Source organism: Cebus imitator, unplaced genomic scaffold (genome assembly GCF_001604975.1).
Source record: "Cebus imitator isolate Cc_AM_T3 unplaced genomic scaffold, Cebus_imitator-1.0 Scaffold982, whole genome shotgun sequence".
NCBI classification, from domain to species: Eukaryota; Metazoa; Chordata; class Mammalia; order Primates; family Cebidae; genus Cebus; species Cebus imitator.
In genome coordinates this window covers 7,714-8,861 of record NW_016108297.1, presented here as the reverse complement: position 1 = coordinate 8,861, position 1,148 = coordinate 7,714, and the positions used below count along the sequence as shown (strand labels likewise).

Below are 1,148 nucleotides of genomic sequence, written 5' to 3'. Positions count from 1 at the left end.
GAGGTCGTAGCAGAGAGCCGGGTGATTGATGGATTCCGTTCGCTGCTCCGCTCCCAGCGAGAGGGTGGAGAGCGCGGTGGCCACGCTGAGTGGAGACAGCAGCACATTGGCCATTGGGGTTCATGCTGGATTGTACCTGGTACAAGTCATAGCCAAAGTTGGAGACCGCCGCTGCCAGCTTGTTCACAGGGACCTTGAAGAAGGGATCCTCCTCTTCCACCGGCACCCCTGTGCTGTCGGGGTCTGGGGAGCCCTCCTCCGGGCGGCCCGAGGGGTTCTGGCGGCTGCTGTTCCCGAGGAGGGCTCCAGTCAAGAGGAGAAGCACCAGGGCCTGCATCCTGGGGCCTTTCCTGCCTCCTTTGCTGGCTTGATCTTGGGACCCCTCTCCTCTTCTACGCCACCCCTTCAGTGATTTCCACCAGATCCATGACTTCGAGTGTGTCTATGTGCCCCACGTAAACAATCCTATCCATGGTCGGAATATTCAGTTGCCTACTTGGCATTAAAGATGAATAGATGCCAAGCACAGTGGCTCATGCCTGTAATCCCAGCATGCGGGAGGCCAAGACCTTTTTTTTTTTTTTTTTTTTCCTTCTAGTGCTCTGTTTTTCCTCTTTTTTTTTTTTTTTTCCTTTTTTTTTTTTTTTTTTTCCTTTCTGTTTTATGCCTGCTAATGAGTGTGCCACAAACATATGTGTGGCAGATTTTATATAAATCTGTATTTATAATATATAAATAAATATATATGTATATATATTTATATATATATACATATATATGTATCTATATAAATAATATATGTGTATATATACATATATATTAAAATATATATGTATATATATGTGTATATATATATAATATAAAATATATAATTATATATATTATATTAGTACATATATATTTATATGTACTAATGTAATATATATTATAAATGTATATTTTTATACATTCACGTGAAGAACCTGGATGACTCTATTGATGACGAAAAACTGAGGAAAGAGTTCTCTCCCTCTGGAGTGATTACCAGTGCGAAGGTGATGACAGAGGGTAGCCACGGCAAGGGGTTTGGCTTTGTGTGTTTTTCCTCCCTAGAAGAGGCGACAAAGGCCGTGACAGAGATGAACGGGCGCCTCGTGGGCACCAAGCCA

At 43.0% G+C, this 1,148-nt stretch overlaps 1 protein-coding gene across 1 annotated transcript in view; it reads right to left on the bottom strand.

Moving 5' to 3' along the window:
- LOC108298530 (pigment epithelium-derived factor-like) overlaps positions 1-556 on the bottom strand; it is a 3,314-nt gene extending 2,758 nt beyond the window's left edge. Inside the window, 2 exon segments of the mRNA XM_037735827.1 lie at positions 2-111; positions 113-556. Of these exon segments, the coding sequence (XP_037591755.1) occupies positions 2-111; positions 113-337 (335 nt within the window). The 5' untranslated portion in view covers positions 338-556.
- Positions 557-1,148: the final 592 nt, after the last annotated feature.